This window comes from Ovis canadensis, chromosome 2, assembly GCF_042477335.2.
Source record: "Ovis canadensis isolate MfBH-ARS-UI-01 breed Bighorn chromosome 2, ARS-UI_OviCan_v2, whole genome shotgun sequence".
Taxonomy (NCBI): domain Eukaryota; kingdom Metazoa; phylum Chordata; class Mammalia; order Artiodactyla; family Bovidae; genus Ovis; species Ovis canadensis.
In genome coordinates this window covers 136,559,168-136,579,104 of record NC_091246.1, presented here as the reverse complement: position 1 = coordinate 136,579,104, position 19,937 = coordinate 136,559,168, and the positions used below count along the sequence as shown (strand labels likewise).

Genomic DNA, 19,937 nt, shown 5'->3' with positions numbered 1-19,937 from the left:
CAGATTTAGGAATGGAAACTGGTAAGAAGCTTGAGAGTCACTACTGAACGGGCAGCAGCTAGAGGGCACATGGTAGCGGGGGGAGGGGGTGCTCAGCTGAGGAAAAGACGCTTGAATTTGTAACAGCACCAATCAGCACAATTGTTTGATTTTCCACAGGAGTGTCTGGGAGCTTGGAAAGAGAAGCAGAGTAAACAGAGTGTTGGATTGATCCAGAATTGGGAATTGGCAGAGTTCGGGTGGAAGCCAGGGAAGTGAGGGTATGGGGAGTATAATGGAGTTGAATAAGCTGGCGAGGAGAGAAGGAAAGCCCACGGGAAGCCGGACAGACTGAAAGCCCTGCCAGGGTGGGGACAGGAGCCTCTGCCAGGTGAGAAAACAGAGTGAAAGCTGGGCAGATGAAAGGACAGGGAGTCCTTCTGTGAAAGTGCTGTCTGTAAAGCTGAGGTTTCAGTCCTAATCACAGGCCCCTGGTCCCAGAGGCCAGAGTGGCCAGTGGAAGGAAGTGCTGCGCTGGGAACTACGAAGGTACATTTTCTGCAATGAAGATGCAGAGCAAGCACTTCTTTGTACCTTCTCCACCATTTCAGGCTTGGAGAAGATGTTCATCAACAGAACAACCTGTCAGTTGCAGCACTTCTGCCAAACCCTGAGAGTTCAAGGCTAAGAAAAATTGAAAAAGAAAAATCCAGGATAAAGAAAGATGTGGAAAAGGAGACAGTGGTTCCCTGAGACTTCCAAGGCCTGGGCACGGCCTTCCTTCAGATGGTGAGAACTCAGACTATTGCAGAACGAGAGTAGATAGAGGCAAAGAGGGCAGAGAGGCTCACGGTGGCGCGAGGTGAGGGTGAGTGCGGTGAGGGCACTGGAGGAGAAGGCTACTTGCCTTCGGTGACTTCACCCCTGAGGAGATTTTGCAGAGCTCTACCTGCCACTGAAGCTGCACCCTTCTCCCTGAAAGGAGAGTGCACATAGGTGCCCCCCTGGTGGCTCAGTGGCAAAGAATCCGCTTGCCAACCAGAAGACGCGAGTTTGACCCCTGGGTCGGGAAGATTCCCCGGAGGAGGAAATGGAAACCCAGTCCAGTATTCTTGCCTGGGAAATCCCATGGACAGAGGAGCCTGGCAGGCTACAGTCCATGGGGCCACAAGGAGTTGGACTCGACTGAGCAACAGAGCATGGGTACACCGGGGCAGAGTTAAGAGGTGGGACTCCAGCACTTTACTCTTTGTCTACTTTTAAAATATAAATTTATTTATTTTAATTGGAGGCTAATTACTTTTCTATTACTGATGTCACCTTCGAGAAGCTGGGACCATCGAGAGACGGAATGCTAGTCCACCAGAGGGAATTTTACAGATTATTTAGTACCAACCAGTCAAAATAATGCTTCCTAAGAAGCTCTCAGAGGAAACTTATTAAGAAGCATTAAACAAGATGGATCTGAGATCAGACTCAACAGACCATAATTTCTAATTCTGTGTATTTTAAATAATTCATACACATTGCTTAGGTATTTTGAAGAGACTGATGACTTACTTTAAAATAGAAAATGACTGACTTTTAAAGAATTTTATTTTATGTTTAGAATATTGTAAATAATGGCAGGCCACAGTAAAAAGTGTTTCAACACAGCCTCTTTGTCATGTTGCCAAAGACGTCAGCCCATAGGTACTGTACCTCCTCCGATGACTTTAGAAATGCCACATAAGTTTGCAGGACTTGTGACCTGGAGTTGATGCTTTGGCCAAATATGTTTAATTCTTCCTCTAGCCATTTAGCTTTAGAAGAAAGCGATGCCAGTTCATCAAGTTCAAAATCATGTTTCTCTGTCAAGAGTTTTGCAGCTGCTTCTAATTCATGTGATGTCTCCTACGAAAGCCAAGCACAGGGGGTCAGCAGCTGACAGGGGCATCATGAACACTCACATTCCATTACCTTCAGTTCAGCCATCTATTACGATTATTAATTGAACTTGTACCAAAACTCTCCTCAATAAAAAGGCACATATTTCAAACTTCAAGAAAAGGCACCACTAAATGAAAACCATCTCAAATTACCCTTTCAGTCTATTAGCTATACTTCTTATTTAGAACATTCTTTTGTGTGTGTGTAGAGATAGGAGAAAGTTTTAGTAGAAAGGTTATAAAACAGACATGTTTAAAATAATTATACATGATAATTGCTTTATGAAATTTACCAATAGCTCTAGAAAGCACTTAATTTTATTATATAAGAGATGATAAATTTATAGAAATTGTTTACTCATTTTTTAATTCAAAAACATTCTATATTTATTATTCAGTCTCCTTAAAATCTCCATTTACAAGTTCTTATTTTTTAAATTAATTTATTTGTTTTAGTTGGAGGCTAATTACTTTACAATATTGTAGTGGTTTTTGCCATACATTGACATGAATCAGCCATGGGTGTACATGTGTTCCCCATCCTGAACCCCCCCATCCACCTCCCTCCCCATCCCATCCCTCTGGGTCATCCCAGTGCACCAGCCCTGAGCACACTGTCTCATGCATCGAACCTGGACTGGCGATCTGTTTCACATATGGTAATATACATGTTTCAGTGCTCTTCTCCCAAATCATCCCACCCTCGCCTTCTCCCACAGAGTCCAAGAGTCTGTTCTTTACATCTGTGTCTCTTTTGCTGTCTCACATGCAGGGTCATCGTTACCGTGTTTCTAAATTCCATATATATGCATGTAGGGAATACGCTGCAGATGAAGTCCGAATAACAAAGAGTCAGTGAATGTGACTTGCCTAGGGTGGCTCTTGTATGTTTTCTCTTGAGTGTAATTTCTGGCACATGGAATTTAACCACTGAGTCGATGGATGGGCAGGCATGCACTACATACATGATTGCCACTGACAGCTATATTGTGAGACCAGGCTAGGATCCAAGCAAACATGAAAGGCAGAAGCTACACCCTCATCTACAACAAGGAGGGACTGCTCTTGCACTTGTATTTAATACACTTCCCAAATGCTCCACTAACCAAAGGTAACTTTCATTTACAAGCGCTGCTTCACAGAGTACTCTGGGAAAAAGGAAACAGAGGAGTTTCTCCCCGTGAAATGTCCTCCTTTCTCTCAAATTTTTAAAATAAAAAAATGAAATTGACTTCAGGCATGTATTTCATTTTAGATGTTTTAAATAATGAATTTTAAAAAAGTTTTTTTTTTAAATAATGAATTAAAAACACCTCCTTAAATATTGGTTCATCTGTGAGTTTCAGGTGGGGATTCTATTTGTGAAGGAGACTCTTGGATAAATCAGGGGATTGGGATTGACATACACACTTTTATATACACTACCATATATAAAATAGATAATCAACAAGGACCTACTGTATACTCAGGGAATGCTACTCAACATTCTGTAACAATCTGTATCAGAAAAGAATCTGAAAAAGAATGTGTGTGTATATATATATACACACACACGTATAGCACTTTGCTGTATAGCAAAAACTAAACAAAATTGTAAATCAATAATACCCCAACATAATATAATATACATTAAATTAAAAAAAAAGAAATGATGGACCAGCGAGGCCGTTTTCCTGCAGACATGGGTACTTGTTCCACCTTCCTAACCACCTTGTGGGGCAGGAGGGGACTTTATGCAGGAATATTTGAACCCAAGAGCCTTGTGAAAGGGGTGAAAGGATGCTAGAGAAAATTTCAGATAGAGGAGGGGGCATCTTTTGTCTCTAAACACTAGGTGTGCAAACACGTTTGTTTTTTTTTTAAACCTCCTGGAATCTACATTAATGCATGTTGCTTTCGGTAATTTTGTTTTGCAACTTACTCTAGCAGAAAATTACAAATAGCCTTAGAGAAGCACTCTCCCTGCCTCCTCTGGAACCCCCAGAAGGAGCTGCTAACATCTCCCAGGCAAGGAAAGAGGGCCAAATGAGTGTCTAATACCAGGCTATAATGCTGAGTTTCTGTGAGCTCAAACACCATAATAAATACACATATAAGTAATTTAGATGCATATACTAGTAGGATTTTTTAAGTCATTATTTCCCATAATACTAATTTAGAATTGCAGCCCTTAAGGGACCTAGGATTAAATTTTATAGCTACTGAAAAGAAATTATATTTACAAAATCATAACTATAATAATAACTCATTTTGTTTACCTTAGCTTGTTTATCTAGTTCCAGATATTTACTCAAAATCTTCTCTGATTCAGAAAGGCTGGAACCAACATCCATTGCATTGGAAAGTATTGTGCTGATTTTCTGAATGGACATTTCAACCTTCAGAAATAAAGAATATATTGCAGCCTTAGCAATAAATATTGACATATATGCATGTATATGTGTAGGAAAGATAGATACTGCTCTCTACTTTCCCATTATACTTTAATATATATCAATTTAATCTAAAAATGGTCTAAAATATTTCAGAATTTTATATTTAATAATGCTGCTCTTCATATGAGGTAGTATTACTGACCCACCAAGAAAGGATAGACGTTTACAAATATTTCTCTTATTAATAGCAATGAGATATCAGCAACAATACACACTCTCTAAAAATTTATTATCTATATTACCTAGAAAGGATAATGCACTTGTCAGCACATCAATAGAGATGAACTTTTCTGGTTCATTAAATCACAACCGTGCACTATATGCTGAATGGAGCCCAATTTAGAGGTACATTTTGAAACAGAGGTTCAGCACAAGTATTAGATCACTCTATGGATTATTTTATTTAGGGCTGAGGGACTCTAGGGCAGCACCACTTGCTACATATGTGATAACAAAACACAGGAGCATGCTCAGGAGACTTAATTGATGAAAGTGGGTGACTTCAATATACAAGGATAAATGAATATAGTGACCTGTAAAGGGTTCTATTCAATTCAAGCTACTGCCTTGCTCTGACTAGAGGCCATACTTCCCAGAGTCAAATTGGCTCTGACTTCACAGTAGCAAGACAATTAGCAATGGCTGTTTGAGTTTCTACTGTTTTCTCCACCTCCACCACATTAGCTTGAGTCTCAGGCTCCAGGGAATGCAACACTACAGCTGCCACCATATTTGTAATCTCCCTGGACCCAAGCGTCAGAACAAGGCTCACATTCCCATCTCTGGATCAATAACAGGCGAGGAGGCAATATAGATAGAGACCTGATTATTTAATGACCTCTCCTGTGAAGTCTATTAATTCCACTTGTGTAAGTCAGACATATAAGTCCATTGAGGCAAATTAAAAAAAAAATCATTGAAAATTTGAGACTCAGCCTTTGCAACATTGTTCATTAGCATTAATGTCATTGAGATACTACTAGGTTTTGCTATAATTCCATCCATAGACCAGTAATTTTTGTTTAGTCAAATAGTAGCTGCCTGGTTTCATTCCTTTTTGAAAATAGGAAATAAAATTCTTCAAACCATTGTATTCACTTTGGAGAAAGAATTTTACATGTCTGGTTTTATTCAGAGTGGCCTTGGTACTTTGCACTGTCTTAGTTCAATAAATTATGATAACGGCAATTTATTCCTGGAACCTGTAAAACTCATGATTTTTTTGTTTTTTGATATCAGTCTTCTGGTCTTTTTAAAAATTTTTAAATTTATTTTTGGCTGCACTGGGTCTTCACTGCTCTGCTGGCTTTTCCCTAGTTGCCGTGAGAGGGGGCTACTCTCTGGCTGCAGTGTGCTAGCTTCTCATTACAGTGGCTTCTCCGGCTGTGGAGAGGGGCTTTAGGGCACGTGGGCTCAGCAGTTGTGGCTCCTGGGCTCTAGAGCAGAGGCTCAATAGTTGTGGTGCACGGGGCTTAGTTTCTCTGCGGAAGGAAAGATCTTCCCAGACCAGGGATTGAACCTGTGTCTCCTCTGCGGGCAGGTGGATTCTTTAGCACTGAGCCACCAGGGAAGCATTACCCACTATTCTTCTATCGTATGGCGCCATGTCAATTAAAGCATGCATATGGGAGCCGTGCACAGAACCATGTACATCAAGCAGAACACAATCCCAATTGTGCACCTGGTTCAGTGAACACAGTTAACACGGTTCTGTGCACAGTGAGAGCTGCCTTTGTGTAAAACATTCTCGAGGCTGGGCGGCAGGAAGGATGACGCTTCTAGTTTTGGCAACCTGGGGCAGGGATGGTTGGTGAGTAGCAGCGAATTACAGCTTCATTCTGTTTGAATGTAAAGCCTAATATGGGATGAAGGGAATCCTGAGATACGCCTGTCCCCACCATATGGGCCCACATGCCATCATTGCCATACCATCATGTCACCGCCAGGTAAGGGGCCGCATCTAAATAGCATTATACCTGAAGGAGGACACACTTTATGAAATTACCTCTCTTAGGTGGCCCTCCACCGAGGCTGTGAATTGGTGTCTCTTAAGAGCAAATTCCCTGTGCGCCGAACACTGTTCAGTCAAATGTTCTACCCGTCTTCCAAGGCAGCCCATAATCTCACGGACACCGGTCAGCCGAGAGCTGAATGGAACAAGCCAGCTGTTAGTTCACTCCACCCTTATAGAGAAGCCCCAGGAACAGGGAACATTGCAAGATGAATCTTCCATAAGTATGACTTGATAAAAGCTATTAAGCTTCAGGCTTCAGGATAATAGAAGTTAAGAAGCTGCAGTCCTGGTACGGCACAGAGCAAAACCAAATGATGTTCTTTTGTTTAAGTCCGTCCTGAGGGAAAATATGAGTTATACGTTTTTGCAATCAGGTCTAATCTTCTTTCCTAAAGATTCACTTTTTAATATTTCTCTAAGATGTTTTGAGAGCCCTATGGCAGAAAGCACAGTATGTCTGCCAAAAGTTTTCCTGGGTGAAAGCTTCATTTATCTAAAGATGATCTTTGAATAGAAATGTATATCAGCCAATTAACAAAACACTGCCTGATCCAATAGGGTAAAATATTCATGTGATATTAGGTCTTGGTTCTGAATGATTACGAATACTCAAGGCTGCAATCATTAGGTGAAAACCAAACTATCACAAATAATGAGGAATCTGATGTACACGTTCATACAAAGAAACCAAGCCTCATATTATAATTTTGTACCTGTTAATTATACACAGGTATAATTTTCTCACAAGGGCTGGCCTTGTGAGACAAAGTGAGATGGCAGTTCACAAAATGAAAACGCCTTTAAAACAGCAAATGAACTTTGAGTTGGACCCCCTTTGCTATGGTCTAAAGACATACTAGCACGTTTCCAAACCATTTCCAACACAGGCTTACCAGCAATGCCAGACAGTGGAAGGACAGAGCTGATGCTATGAGCACTTTTACGGTGTCCAACATATCGCTGAGACAGAGCCTCTCCTAACATGTGAGAAGCTGAAGTCTTTAATTTCCCACCAGTCATTTCCTTCCAGTACTCATGAAGATGAGCTGATAACTCTTACATTTAATTACCCAGAGCTTAAAAAGATCTTGGAACAAGATACAGAATTCAGTAGTTTTACCTCAAATAATTAATTTATGGCTTTGTAAAAATGAATTTAATTAGTAATGAAATGAGGGCAGGATCCCAAATGCCTGAGAGGGAAAGAGACTTCACAGGAATGACAATGAGGCTGCCAAAGAGTTGAGGGCTCATCAGGTAGCTTGAGAATCTTGTCGAATGTACATGGGATTCAAGTGTGTCCTGTGGGACCACCAGAGGCCAGGAGAAGCTTGATTTTGGAGAAATCTGATTCCTGACACATAGTGTTTCAAAACATTAAAACTTGTTCCACGGTTTAATAACTCAGAGATGGTAAAGAGTATAATCAAGAAATCAGGAGAGTTTAGGAAATAATTCTTCATATCCACGAGTTCTATAAAAGTAGTGTATTGGTAATAGCAGTCATATTTTGACTATATTTTAGACTTTGTATGCTAAACAGGTCCTTAAAATCCCAGTTGTCCTAAATGTTATAGTCTTCTGTAAAATAGGCAAATTTGGAATGGGAAAGATAGAAAAGGTGAGTAAGTACTGTGGAAAGAAGGTACAGAGAAAACAAAAGGTAAAGCTTGTCAAAGTAAATGGGAAAGCATTTTCTAAAAATAATCCATTTATGGTGACAAGGCACCATTTTTAATGTTTTAAGTAATCTCTTCTAATTCTCATAACTACTCTGTAATCTGGCTATAACTGTTATCTCTATTTTGCAGATGAGCCAAGTGAGGTAGAGAAATGCTCAGCAATTTACCCAGGTCACATTTATTAAATGGCAGGGCTGGGATTTGAACCTATTCATCTAATCTCAGTCCACATTCTTTACCACCTCATGGTAATAATTTTTCTGGGTCGCTGACATATGATGGCGGGAAGGGGGCGGGATATTCTTTTAAAATTTCACTTTCCCTTGAACTGACTGTTGATGGAAACAGGATAAGCCTGGCAGGCATGCTCTTCTGAAATTGGCAGTCTTGGCCAGATAATTCAATGTCTGTTGGTAGTTTGCAAAGTGACCACTAGAGGGGCCTGATATCTTGTTCAGACTCACATCTTGACGGTCCCTCTGGCACAGAGAATGGAAACAGGAAACAAAAGCCAATCAAGCATTTATTCTGTAAAAATACTGCTTTTTAGCAACTCACAATTTTAATTTAGATGAATCATAACAAGCCAAATAGAATGTCTCTCTCTGTCTTTGAATGAATCATTTATTTTTATTTTTCAAAAACCTAGGAAATCAGTCTCATTTTGTGGTGATTTATACCTTATCTTGTGTATCTACTGCATTATAAATTAAGGGAAAAGGCAATATTCTTTTCATTCATTTCTCCTATGCAACCTTGAATACAAAGCCTTGTTAAGAATTAAATCAATGCATATTTTCAAATTAAATAAAATACACTTTGATCAATATTTAAGGGAAGAGAAGACACAAATTTAAGGCGCAAAAATATATGCACAGATAGTTATTGTATTCAAAATGTCACTAGTAACAGTTTCCAACCGTTTTTAAACCAGGATGACATTGCCCTTTGCCTAGTTATAGAACTTTTAGGCTATCCGAAAACTGCCCAATTTCTTCTTTGATGGTTTAGGATTCATAGTTAGGTTCACTGATACTTATCTCCTCTGTTTCAAGTCTTACAGGGACAGACTGAATTGCCTGTCCCGTGTGCATACCCTTCTTATTTGTGGCTTAGACCTCTTTTTTAGTATAAGTTCTCAATCATTTTGCTCCCAACAGCCAGCTCCTGTTTTCGTCTGTGTCCTTGGCTAGATCATCTCTGTCAGGTGAGGAGGCATTAACCCCTTCCCTCTGAATGGAACCTTTATCTGTCACACTCCTGACCCCAGGTCTGTTTCCTTTCCTTTCCTCCTTGATGAAAACCTAATCTGCAGATTATAACCGCCCTATCCCACCATTTTCAGCTGGAAACTTGAAAAATTGATGCCAGATATTTTCTTTTGAAGATTCCAGACATTGCTTTTGAACATTCCAAAACATTTCAAAACATGTATAGCCTCCCTATTGCCAGTTTCCTCAGAGTCTGAAATGCAGATTGTTTGATCAAAGGAAAAATATGACCTCAAACTCTGCCAGCAATTCTTACATGAACTGAAAGTAAATTAATAGAATTCCATTAGTCACCCAGTATTACCTCACAGTAGTGTTACATAAGTGATGGGGCAAGAACTGTGGACAGACCAAAGAAATTTGGTAGAACCAAGTTCCCTGGGTATTTTGTTTTGACTCAGGACACACTGCTCATGCGCTGCCTGATGGGGTAGGAGAGAAGCGACCAGTGGACCTGCTTTCTAAGCCTAACAATCTGTGGCTCTGTAATTTACAATGGAAATATTGCTTGATCTTCAGGCACTCTATGAATGGATTAAATGGTTCCTGCCTGTAGTATGAACATGGGGTATATTGGATTATTCTTGATATCGATTTTGACTTCTTCAAGCATCACAGAGGCTCAGGAATGATAGACTGTGAAGGCTCTTTAGACATTTGTTAGAAACTTCACCATGGAAGTATTTTCTCCTCTCTTCATTAAGCCAGGAGAGGGGAGGGAAGGGGAAAGAAAAATTATATTTTTCCGTAGAGAGCAGAGACATATTGACTTTGGGCTCAAAAATAGACTGTTATATTTCCTATATGGAAGCAGTTGCCCTACACCTTTGCATTTGTTACAAACTGAGGCTGCAGAAAGGGAGTAAATCCCAGTGCTAATATGTTTTAATAATTCTTTCCCAAGAGCAGCAAGTTGCTTTCAGACCTTTCATAAATTACTACTGGCAGTCCATCTGGATTAGGAGCTGAACCAGATGGTAAGCACTTGACAGCTTACTCTATCTCATCAGAAGGAATCAGCTGATCGTATTTTTCTTATTGTCTATGGACAAATTATACTTTGAAAATGGGAAAAAATTATCTTCCTTATCTTTAGCTTGCTACTTCTCTTGACAGGAACTCTTCATGTTTAACATCTTTATTTTGCAGGAAACAACCACCTCTCTAGTTTTCATCCTTACTTTGAAAAAGTGCCATTCCAACTGAGGAAGTGAAATGCATGTTTTCACAATAATTTTTTTTTTCCTGATTTATGTTGTATACATTTTGAATCACTGCCTACCACACGGATATCACACCCACACACATCTCTCATGCACACAAGACAATAAAGAAACATAAGTAGTAAGTGGGGGCTGAAGCTACAGGGTTCCTGGGTTCAGATCCATGCAGAGATGCTCACAAATTTCATTCCTGTGAGGACAGAGAAACCAAAGCATGCAACTCCATGAAGGGAAGAAATCAGTAACAGCGATGGGGTTTTCCCTCCTTACAAAAGGAGATTGAAAAACTCTACAGCTAGCTGCTGTAGGAATTAGACACTGCCGGGCAGTCAGGAAGCCCCACTCCTCCCCAAGCTGGTTTACTGGCTGCACCTCTGAGAGCCACAGTATCTCCATGTGAGCTTGGGTGACCCTGATCAAATAGCAGAAGATAGCTGCTGGACTGGAGACCCTGTAGGTCCAGGTAGAAGTCACTGCAAAGCTGCTCAGGAGGAAAGAGAAAAGAGGAGAGAACAAAGCAAGGACAATGAAGCTGAACAACAAACACTTTCCATTTAGAGGACAATCTACAATTTCAAAGCACATGAAGAAAATGAATCCCAAGGAAAAACACCCAATAATCAAAAGCTAAATATACTCCGTCTGAAATGAAAATAAGTAGAGCAATCAGATGAGAGATAAAGGAAAAGAGAGATAAAGAAAGATAGAGAGATAAAGGAAAAATCAATACCCATAATAAAGAAACAAAAAACTCTGAAACAAGAACAGTCAGAAATAAAACAAGATTGGACAGAAAAAAGGAGTTAGAAATCCTAAGAGTGAAAATAATACAGTTGTGCAAACAATCAGAAGAATCCACTGTTGAAAACAAAGGGAAAATTAACAAGAGAAAAATGAATCTGATTCATTTTTGAGGGAATGCAATGCAAAGTGATCAAGGAATGAAAAATATGAAAGTTAAGAGACAGACTGAGAGGCTCCAAGATTCTTCTACTGGGAGTTACTGGAAGAAGGAAAAGAGAGAAAAAAGGAAATTTATAATTAAAGAGATAATTGTGGAACATTTTCTATAATTGATGACATATATCCTCAGGTAAAAGGGGCACAGTAATAGCTAAACAGACAAATACTCTCATTTGAGATAATTTGGAAGATAGAAACATACATTTTAATGTATTTCCTTCCAAAAAGTTTTTCCCTTTGCAGTCCTTTCCACCCCTCTCCCCTTCCAAAGTTACTACAGTGTGGTTTAGATCCTACTTTACTCTCTCAACATTATATTGTGAGGATACTCTGTCTTCAAATATTTCTCAAAAACATTCTTTTGATATTGGATTAGAATATTCCACACTATGCTTGCCCTTAAACTATTCAAACATTTCCCTATTGTCTGGACATATTTAGGTGGTTTTCAGGTTTGCACCATTATAAACAGCACCATGATAAGCATTTTATTCATAAATATGTCCACTCACATCTCTCCCGTGTTCTTTTCTCTCTAAGCCCTCTCGTTGGAGAGAATTCTCCTTCAGTGGTCCAAAGCACAGGTTTCTGCCCCTCCAGTCAGCCTTCCTCTGTAGATGCTGCAGTTCCAAACCTTTCTGCTCTGGGATCATCACTATTTCACATCACAGCATTATCAGTTAATAAATCCATGCTGTAATGAGTGACTCCTAGAAATTTTCTAAGAACCTAATCTAATCAGTCATAGATTTAATGGAAAGGGTAAACTTTTAGTGCCTTCCGTACTAAGAGTTTCAAAATTATGAAAGTCTTAACAACGGTAACAGGTCCAGATTGCAGTTATGACATTTACTCAACCTCTAAAGAGAACAACTTAATATAGATTTGAAAATATTTGGAAAGTGGCTGAGTTAACACTGTCATAAGAATTCAACTTTGCAATTTCCCAACTTTCAGGATTTGACATTTACCATCTAAATATATCATCAGACTTTAAAAAAAAAAAGTTCTTTTAAGTTCTTAAATGCTTAGCAGAATTCCTACAACGTGTGATCTTGGATGACTCTGTGATACAAAGGGATTCTGGTTTTGTTTCTCTGTTGTTGTTGTTTTTAGTTTGTTGGTGGGTGGGGATTCATTTTTGTGTGTTCTCCACTTAAGATCTTTTACAATATTTTTTCCCTGACATAAGCTTTGCTTTATGCCACATTAGCCCCTTAACATTTCAAATCAAGTCACCTAATAGGTAAATATTGAGATAAGGAACATAAAAGAGGTTTCCTTATGGTTGACCTTCAGGGCTGACCTCAAGCTGATGTCATGGTCTGGATGAAGAGATGATGCTATCACAAGTCAAAATTAAGGAATGAGTCAGAAGACCACAGAGTGAAAAGTGAAACTATCGGATACAGTCAACAAACGTAAAGGAATTAAAAAAGCATTGTGTGGTGGGTATTGATTCTGTTCATCTTGGTTGGAAGATGCAGACCCTTCACTCATCTTAGATGATCAAATCCAACAATGGCCCTTTCAAGTCTCATTCCTTCACTTGACCCATCCTGACCATCGGGGCTTGGGACAGTGTCTCTCTTCTCTGAAGAGGTCCCCAAGGCTTCCTCAGGCCTAAGAACACTCCCTTCACATCTTATTCCCTGACTGGCCATTAATAAGGTTCTGGAGACTCGGGAACAGATATATGCATTTTTGTCCTTGAAGCCCAGCGCTGGTATGTCATGTGAGATGCTTATATATGTATGTTCAATAATGTTTTAAATAAACTGAAAGAAAGAAAAACTTCACATGGAAGGGGAGATTTGAGTTGAAACTAGAAGGTAGATGGAGCACATTCTAAATGCACTAGAATAAAAAAAAAAAACAAACCCACCTTCACCGGGCTTGTTGCTAGTGACTGAAGTTGAAAGCGAGGAGACAGCTAACAACCTAACACAGTGGTCAGAACTGTACTCTCTCTACCCTTTCTGCTGTGACAGATGGTAGGACAAGTTACGTGAACCTCTCTGAGGCAGCTTCCCCACCTGAAAAAACAGGACAATGATAATAGAAGCACCTGTATAATAGGGTGGTTTGAAGATGAAATCTGTTAATGTGGATAAAGCACACACACATTGCCTTTATTGCCAGTGAGCATTTGGGCATAGTCTAGCTCCCACTTAACTCTTTGATCTTGTCTTAGGCCTTTTTCCCTCATCACCCTCTCCTCCAGCAAAACTGTACTTATGTCTGGTACGGTTTTGCTGCTATTTTGCAGGGCCTCTCATCTCCCAGCTATTTGCATGACAGCTCTTTCTCTTCAGGGAATCCTTCCCTGACTACAATGTCTAAGATGGTCCCCTCCCACAGGCACTCTTTATCCCATTCCACTTTTTATTTTTCTCATAGTACTCATTGCTCTGCAAGAGCATCTCATCTATTGATTGGTCAGTTGACTATTTCTTCCCACCAGAATATAAATAGCTTGAAGGCAGGAACTTCATCTACTGGATTGGATACTTGGAAGCATCTGATTTACAAAAGACAATAATATTTGGGCAATGACAAAATGAGTGACTGAATGAACCATGGTCTCTCTAAACTTCACTATCACTCACATTATCAATCAGGGTAAGCAGTGGCTGTCAACATAAATGAAAATCTTGGAAAGAGGAAAATCCTAACTTATTCCTGTTTTTATTTCTCTGTAAAAAATAAACATATGGAGGGGAGGGAAAGATGGCGGAGGAATAGGACGGGAAGATCACGTTCTCCCTCACAAATTCCTCAAAAGAACATTTCAACGCCGAGCAAACTCCACAAAACAACTTCTGTAGGCTGGCAGAGGACATCAGGCAACCAGAAAAGCAGACCATTGTCTTCAAAAACAGGTAGGAAAAAATATAAAAGACGAAAAAGGAGACAAAGGAGGTGGGGAGGGAGCTCCGTCCCGGGAAAGGAAGCCTGTCCCGGGAAGGGAATTTTAAGAAGAGAGGTTTCCAAACACCAGGAAACACTCTCCCTGCCGAGTCTGTGGCGAGCCTTGGAAACACAGAGGGCAACATAACAGGAAGGAAAAATAGATAAATAATTAAAACCAACAGATTACAAGCCCACCAGTAACTCCCCCAGCGGAAAAGCAGCACAGACGCCTGCATCCGCCATTGGGAAGTGGGGGCAGGGCAGGGACGCGCGGGAGGCGCGGGCTGCAGAGCTCTGTAAGAATCGGGCAGGAACGCCCCACGCGCAACCAGAACGACCTAACCTGGGCTAGCAAATCAGACTGTGGGATAGCTACCACGCGAAAAGCTCGAACATAAGACCCCGCCAGGACCGAGCACAGAACAAAGGACGGAGCGGAAAAAGCCGGCTGCAGACCATTCCCCTCCGGGGACAGGCAGCCAGAGCCGTAAGGACTGGAAAGGGGCAATTGCAGACCCGGAGAGACTTTACTTACCTAACTGCAAGCAGGCTCCTTTGCTAAGACTTCTGGGGGTGCTGGACAGTCATAGTCTGCCTCACAGGGTGCACCAGCGGTCCACCCAGAGAGCTGAGCGGCAGCGGCAGAAAAGGTGACAAGCCGCGGCGATCGCGCTCGCCAAACTCCTGAGCTACTTGGACCTGGGAAGGGCACAAAGCGCAGTCCCAGCCGCATTTGTGCCTCTGAGGGCTGCCTGAGGGCCGAACCTGAGCGGCTTGGACCGGGGAAGTGCACGCAGCCTAGGGCTGGCCCCAGACGGTTCCCGGCTGAGCATCGTAGAGCCGGAGTGGTTTGTGCGCCTCGAGAAAGGACAGGTCAAGCGGGGCAGAAATACTGTGTGCACACAACAGTGCTATTTGTTTGCAGCATCCCCCCTCCCCACAGCGCGACTGAACTAGTGAGCCTAAAAACCAGCAAACAGAAGAAGTTAAACAGAGGGAACCACCTTGGAAGTGAGCCCACACGGCCCATAACATCAGAGAAGAGCCAGATATATTTTTAATTTTTTAATATTTTTAAAATCATTCTTTTTTTTTTTTTGCTTTTTGCTTTTTTTTTTTCATTTTTTTCCGAGGTTTTTTTAAATTGTTAAGTCTTCTATTTCTCCTCTAATTTTTATTTCTATAACCTAGTATTACTATTTTAAAAAAAAAAGACTTTTTTTTTTTTTAAGGCAAACACCATATATACTCTTTGGATGGTTGTTGGTGTTTTGTTTTGTTTTTTTTTTTTCTGTTTGTTTTTTAATAATTCTTTTTTTTTTCTCTCTCTTTCTTCCTTTTTCCTTCTGCTTTTCTTTAATATTGTATCTTTGAAAATCCAACCTCTACTCCAGATTTTTAATCTTTGCTCTTAGGTTTTTGTTGTCAATTTTGTACATTTAAAAACCCAAACTTCACTACCCAAGTTTACCTGAGAGCGAGATTACTGGCTTGACCACTCTCTCCTCCTCTGGCCTCTCCTTTTTCTCCACCAGGTGGCCTCTGTCTCTTTTCTCCCCCATCTCTTCTCTATCCAACTCTGTGAATCTCTGTGTGTTCCAGACGGTAGAGAACACCTAAGGAACTGGTTACTGGCAGGATTTGTCTCTCTCCTACTCATTCCTCTCTCTTATCCTCCTGGTCACCTCTGTCTACTTCCTCCCTCTCCTCTTCCCCGTATAACTCTGTAAATACCTCTGAGCGGTCCAGACTATAGAGCGCACATAAGGAAGTGACTACTGGCTAGCTTGCTCTCTCCTCTCTTGATCTCACCGCATCTCATTCCAGTTACCTCTAACTACCCCCTCCATCTTCTCTTCTCCTTGTAACTCAGTGAACCTCTCTGAGTGTCCCTCAATGTGGAGAAACTTTTCATCTTTAACCTAGATGTTTTATCATCAGTGCTGTATAGATGGAGAAGTCTAGAGGCTACTGTAAAAATAAAACTGAAAACCAGAAGCAGGAAGCTTAAACCCAAAGCCTGAAAACATTAGAGAACTCTTGAATTCAGGGAACATTAAGCAATAGGAGCTCATCAAATGCCTTCATACCTACACCGAAACCAAGCTCCACCCAAGGGCCAACAAGTTCCAAAACAAGACATACCACCCAAATTCTCCAGCAACACAGGAACACTCCCCTGAGCCTCAATATACAGGCAGCTCAAAATTATCCCAAAACCTTTGATGTCTCATAACCCATTACGGGTCACTCCACTGCACTCCAGAGAGAAGAAACCCAGCTCCACCCACCAAAACTCCAACACAAGCCTCCCTAACCAGGAAACCTTGACAAGCCACTGATAGAACCCCACCCAAAGTGAGGAAGCTCCATAATAAAGAGAACTCCACAAATTACCAGAATATAAAAAGGCCACCCCAAACGCAGCAATATAACCAAGATGAAGAGACAGAGGAATACTCAGCAGGTAAAGGAACAGGAGAGTTGCTCACCAAACCAAACAAAAGAGGAAGAAGTAGGGAATCTACCGGAGAAGGAATTCCGAATATTGATAGTGAAAATGATCCAAAATCTTGAAATCAAAATGGAAACACAGATAAATAGCCTAGAGACAAGGATTGAGAAGATGCAAGAAAGGTTTAACAAGGACCTAGAAGAAATAAAAAAGAGTCAAAATATAATGAATAACACAATAAATGAGATCAGAAACACTCTGGAGGCAACAAATAGTAGAATAACGGAGGCAGAAGATAGGATTAGTGAAATAGAAGATAGAATGGTAGAAATAAATGAATCAGAGAGGAAACAAGAAAAATGAATTAAAAGAAATGAGGACAATCTCAGAGACCTCCAGGACAATATGAAACACTCCAACATTCGAATTATAGGAGTCCCAGAAGAAGAAGACAGAAAGAAAGATCATGAGAAAATCCTTGAGGAGATAATAGTTGAAAACTTCCCCAAAATGGGGAAGGAAATAATCACCCAAGTCCAAGAAACACAGAGAGTCCCAAATAGGATAAACCCAAGGCGAAACACCCCAAGACACATATTAATCAAATTAACAAAGATCAAACACAAAGAACAAATATTAAAAGCAGCAAGGGAAAAACAACAAATAACACACAAGGGGATTCCCATAAGGATAACAGCTGATCTTTCAATAGAAACTCTTCAGGCCAGGAGGGAATGGCAAGACATACTTAAAGTGATGAAAGACAATAACCTACAGCCCAGATTACTGTACCCAGCAAGGATCTCATTCAAATATGAAGGAGAAATCAAAAGCTTTACAGACAAGCAAAAGCTGAGAGAATTCAGCACCACCAAACCAGCTCTCCAACAAATTCTAAAGGATATCCTCTAGACAGGAAACACGGAAAGGGTGTATAAACCCGAACCCAAAACAATAAAGTAAATGGCAACGGGATCATACTTATCAATAATTACCTTAAACGTAAATGGGTTGAACGCCCCAACCAAAAGACAAAGACTGGCAGAATGGATACAAAAACAAGACCCGTCTATATGCTGCTTACAAGAGACCCACCTCAAAACAAGGGACACATACAGACTGAAAGTGAAGGGCTGGAAAAAGATATACCACGCGAATAGAGACCAAAAGAAAGCAGGAGTGGCAATACTCATATCCGATAAAATAGACTTTAAAACAAAGGCTGTGAAAAGAGACAAAGAAGGCCACTACATAATGATCAAAGGAACAATCCAAGAAGAAGATATAACAATTATAAATATATATGCACCCAATATAGGAGCACCACAATATGTAAGACAAATGCTAACAAGTATGAAAGGGGAAATCAACAATAACACAATAATAGTGGGAGACTTTAATACCCCACTCACACCTATGAACAGATCAACTAAACAGAAAATTAACAAAGAAACGCAAACTTTAAATGATACATTAGATCAGTTAGACCTAATTGATATCTATAGGACATTTCACCCCAAAACAACGAATTTCACCTTTTTTTCAAGTGCTCATGGAACCTTCTCCAGGATAGATCACATCCTGGGCCATAAATCTAAACTTGATAAATTCAAAAAAATCGAAATCATTCCAAGCATCTTTTCTGACCACAATACATTAAGATTAGATCTCAATTACAGGAGAAAAACTATTAAAAATTCCAACATATGGAGGTTGAACAACACACTTCTGAATAACCAAGAAATCACAGAAGAAATCAAAAAAGAAATCAAAATATGCATAGAAACTAATGAAAATGAAAACACAACAACCCAAAACCTGTGGGACACTATAAAAGCAGTGCTAAGAGGAAAGTTCATAGCAATACAGACATACCTCAAGAAACAAGAAAAAAGTCAAATAAATAACCTAACTCTACAACTAAAGCAACTAGAAAAGGAAGAGTTGGAGAACCCCAGAGTTAGTAGAAGGAAAGAAATCTTAAAAATTAGGGCAGAAATAAATGCAAAAGAAACAAAAGAGACCATAGCAAAAATCAACAAAGACAAAAGCTGGTTCTTTGAAAGGATAAATAAAATTGACAAACCATTAGCCAGACTCATCAAGAAGCAAAGAGAGAAAAATCAAATCAATAAAATTAGAAATGAAAATGGAGAGATCACAACAGACAACACAGAAATACAAAGGATCATAAGAGACTACTATCAGCAGTTGTATGCCAATAAAATGGACAACGTGGAAGAAATGGACAAATTCTTAGAAAAGTACAATTTTCCAAAACTGAACCAGGAAGAAATAGAAAATCTTAACAGACCCATCACAAGCACGGAAATTGATACTGTAATCAGAAATCTTCCAGCAAACAAAAGCCCAGGTCCAGACGGCTTCACAGCTGAATTCTACCAAAAATTTCGAGAAGAGCTAACACCTATCCTACTCAAACTCTTCCAGAAAATTGCAGAGGAAGGTAAACTTCCAAACTCATTCTATGAGGCCACCATCACCCTAATACCAAAACCTGACAAAGATGTCACAAAAAAAGAAAACTACAGGCCAATATCTCTGATGAACATAGATGCAAAAATCCTCAACAAAATTCTAGCAATCAGAATCCAACAACACATTAAAAAGATCATACACCATGACCAAGTGGGCTTTATCCCAGGGATGCAAGGATTCTTCAATATCCGCAAATCAATCAATGTAATTCACCACATTAACAAATTGAAAAATAAAAACCATATGATTATCTCAATAGATGCAGAGAAGGCCTTTGACAAAATTCAACATCCATTTATGATAAAAACTCTCCAGAAAGCAGGAATAGAAGGAACATACCTCAACATAATAAAAGCTATCTATGACAAACCCACAGCAAACATTATCCTCAATGGTGAAAAATTGAAAGCATTTCCCCTAAAGTCAGGAACAAGACAAGGGTGTCCACTTTCACCGCTACTATTCAACATAGTTCTGGAAGTTTTGGCCACAGCAATCAGAGCAGAAAAAGAAATAAAAGGAATCCAAATTGGAAAAGAAGAAGTAAAACTCTCACTGTTTGCAGATGACATGAT

The 19,937-nt window shown here is 40.0% G+C and overlaps 1 protein-coding gene across 7 annotated transcripts in view; it reads right to left on the bottom strand.

Moving 5' to 3' along the window:
* CCDC141 (coiled-coil domain containing 141) overlaps positions 1–19,937 on the bottom strand; it is a 248,238-nt gene that overhangs the window by 59,946 nt on the left and 168,355 nt on the right. For all 7 annotated transcript variants that reach the window (XM_069577068.1, XM_069577070.1, XM_069577075.1 and 4 more), the window contains 3 exons: positions 6,348–6,489; positions 4,166–4,285; positions 1,681–1,872 (listed from right to left, as the gene is read on the bottom strand). In XM_069577068.1, the coding sequence (XP_069433169.1) occupies positions 1,681–1,872; positions 4,166–4,285; positions 6,348–6,489 (454 nt within the window). The remainder of the gene's footprint in view (positions 1–1,680; positions 1,873–4,165; positions 4,286–6,347; positions 6,490–19,937) is intronic.